Source organism: Salvia hispanica, chromosome 3 (genome assembly GCF_023119035.1).
Source record: "Salvia hispanica cultivar TCC Black 2014 chromosome 3, UniMelb_Shisp_WGS_1.0, whole genome shotgun sequence".
Classification (NCBI taxonomy): domain Eukaryota; kingdom Viridiplantae; phylum Streptophyta; class Magnoliopsida; order Lamiales; family Lamiaceae; genus Salvia; species Salvia hispanica.
Window position 1 is genome coordinate 20,331,318 of NC_062967.1, and position 3,385 is coordinate 20,334,702.

The window sequence follows — 3,385 nt, forward strand, 5'->3', positions numbered from 1 at the left end:
ACTGACTAGTTGGATCAGTGACGATGAAGCCGGTCCAAGCCATGGAACGGCCACCCCTAGTGTACGACGTGGGGTACCTCTCGATGAAGCCGGCCGCCTTCAGGAATTCGCCAACATGCGCCAAGTGGATGCTCATATTCAACTCCAAAATGATATAATTGAAGAGTTGTGGGCACGGAGGATTGCACGGCGATAGTTTTTTTTTCTTTATTATGCATGTAATTTTTTTTTTATCCATGTAACTTTTTAAAATGCAATTAATGAATTTTCCCGTATATGTGTCGTAAATTTAATTCCGTAATTTAATCGTAATTTTAATTCCGTAAATGTAGTATATTTTGAATTATTTTTATTGCGGCTGGCCTATGCACTGGCCTAAATCTGATGTGACAGGTGGATTTTTTAGTGTTGCTGACGTGGCAGGGGAGAGAATGATTGGCCTGTGGCAATAACCAAATTACCACATTTATTTCTTGAGTTGTTATTCTTTTGTTCTTGGGCACAAAGAAAAAGAAACATCACTCTCTTGTTTGTGATTAACGTATAGAAGGAAGGGCAAACAGTATATCAACACAGAAGAAGAAAAGATTATGCACGTTTGAACAAAACAATAGCAATGTTGCATATACTATGTAGCACAGCTAAACTAAATAATCCCATATCGAGATGCATAACTCCACAAAATGTGATCCACCATTTCAGCTCCTCACTTAAAGGCTGCCATGCCGATTGCAGCGTCTCCTCCGTGACCTCCCCTTGACTTGGAATAACTAACATAGTAAAATTCAGAGACGATGGCGGTGAATAGAGTGAAAGCCGCTCCTGCAGCGAAAACTCCCTTCCTCACAGTCTCGCAAGAGGGCTCATTATCGAAGAAGAATCTCCTGTACTTGGTGTGGTAAGCATTTCTCACGGAACCAGCAAGAAGGCAAGCCTCAGCAATCAGAAATGTAACCCTGCATTACCAATACTCCAATCTCAATAACTCTTACTTATTTTATTTTTAATCAGGAATACTACAATGAGTGTGTACCAGCAGAAGATGAAAAGAAGAAGAGCACAAGCCCTCGAGCCTCCGGGTTTCAATGGATTCCCACAGCAGAAGCATCTACTTGCAGCCATTATAATCACTTGGCTTGCCATCAGTAATAGAAATGCACCAACACCATAACCAGTTGCAATGTCTGAGCTGTAAACACAGTATCTGTAGTTATCCTCACCATCACTCGTCGTTGTTGCCTGTCAACTCAAGAGACAATATATGCATGCAATGAGTAGCCATCCATAGTTTATCCTCTTCAGTTTTCAGACAAATTCATGAAGCTCAAGTTACAGTGTTTGGATTTCATTTTAATTTCACCAAACGGTATGAAACATGGCATATTGAATAAAGAGATGAATTCATACTATAGTTTTGAACAGATAAGCCATTTTAACTAATCATCTAGATACATGTCTTTTCACATTTTATTTCTTCAATTGAAATTGATGTAAACTTATATCATCCTCAACTTCACCGTACCAAAATATAATGGGAAATTGGTCTCTAAAACCATGAACTTTGCCCAAAATTTGGTATTTCCCATGAACTTTGAAATTGATATATAATATCACGAACTTTGCATTTTGTTTGGTATTTCCCAAACTCACTCAAATAAGATATTTTCATCAAAATCTTATTTAATATAGGCAACCGTGATATGTTTTATAATATTTGAAACCACTTTTTAAGTTCATAACATGTAGCATAAAAAGTCAAGTTGAAAACCACGTTGATTTAATTGTGTCAAGTATGATAAAAGCCTCGTAAGTTAGCCAAATATAGTAATAAACATGCTGTGGGAAATACCAAACAAAATGCAAAGTTCGTGATATTATATACCAATTTCAAAGTTCATGGGAAATACCAAATTTTGGGCAAAGTTCATGGTTTTAGAGACCAATTTCCCAAATATAATATAGACATAAGTTGTGAGATTATTTTATTTGGAAGGAGTTAGTTATGTCTAATTATCACGTGAAGGATTTAACTGTAGGATTAAATCTAATGAACCAAATACACTGAATATTTAATCCGTAGATACAATCTAGCAAACTGAACAACTCTACCAATATTAATTAATTTATGAAGCATTAACCAATTTAAACTGGTGAAAAGTTAACATAGTACTATTTGATTTCAAATTTTCTGGAAAAAGACCCCAACTTAATTAACAGGTCGGTCAAACAATTTATGAATAAAGTCGCGAGAATCAGAGAATTAGAAACCATTGCGGAATTAGCGTAAAGAATAATGGAGCAAAAAACAAATTTGAAAAAAAAATAAAAAAAATAAAAAGAGAAAGGGGAGAAGGAATCTTACGGTGCTTCTTCTCTGCTCAGCAGCAACGGCCAAACCAAAAGCAATAAGATCGAAAATAAAGACAAGAATGAGTAAGATCTTGGAAGCCATTTAAAGATCTGGATCTCTTCTCACTTGCTCCTTCTCCTTCAACACCTACCCAGACTTTGTCTCTACATGTAGTCTGATATAAGGAAAAGTTGAGTAATTAACAAGCTGTGTAGGTGTCATTAATTTGAATTAAAGAAACTCCTCAAATGAAGATATACATATTTAAAGAAACTCTGTTTTGGAGATAGACAGCTCAACTCTCTTTGCCTGCCACTTAAAAGTACTTACCACCTAACTACTAACCAAATTATGTGAAAGACCTATGCATATTTTCATTTTTTAAAGAAACAAATTCGAGTATTATTGACTTCTCCATTCTTGATTAAATGGTCTAAGTTCTCTGCCTTAAGTATGAAGCAGCTTTAAATTTTTGGGCTAATTGTCCCATCTTTTATTGTGCCTACAAATTAGTAATGAGATTAGTTACTGAGCCCGCCGATAGATACTCTTGGTAATTACCAAAATAATAAGACTATTATTTACTATGAAATGGTTTCATTATGTGAAGTAATAAGCCACTATTCAGTATCATGGAAATTGTGCAATTGTGCCTGCAGAATTGGATATGAAGTCTTCAATTTCAAATCTAATGTTCGGTACTATGAAATATAGATATCCCATTCCAATTTTACAATTTGAATTCTAGTAAATATTCAGGGTCAAAGTATACCACATGACAATCTTATTTGATATGTCCAACCAATATTATTTTGCTAACTGAAAGTATATACAAGAGCCCTACTTCTAGCTGGAATCATAAAAAATTTAGAAAGAAAAAAGGCAATCTCATGTATTATGGAACTATCCCAGATTTTTGGGATTATATATAGAATTCTCAGATTTTTGGGATTATATATAGAATTCTCATATATATACCGTATACACAAAGGTCAAGTTAAAATCCATATAGTATCCAATCCACAACTAAGACCA

At 34.8% G+C, this 3,385-nt stretch overlaps 1 protein-coding gene across 1 annotated transcript; it reads right to left on the minus strand.

The window, feature by feature from the left end:
* Window positions 1–508: 508 nt before the first annotated feature.
* Window positions 509–2,601, minus strand: LOC125212045. Its single transcript, XM_048112072.1, has 3 exons — window positions 2,363–2,601; window positions 1,034–1,239; window positions 509–956 (listed from the first exon to the last, which is right to left on the minus strand). The coding sequence occupies exons 1-3, from the start codon at window positions 2,450–2,452 to the stop codon at window positions 707–709; spliced, it is 546 nt and encodes a 181-aa protein (XP_047968029.1). The 5' UTR covers window positions 2,453–2,601; the 3' UTR covers window positions 509–706.
* Between the last annotated feature and the right edge of the window lie 784 nt (window positions 2,602–3,385).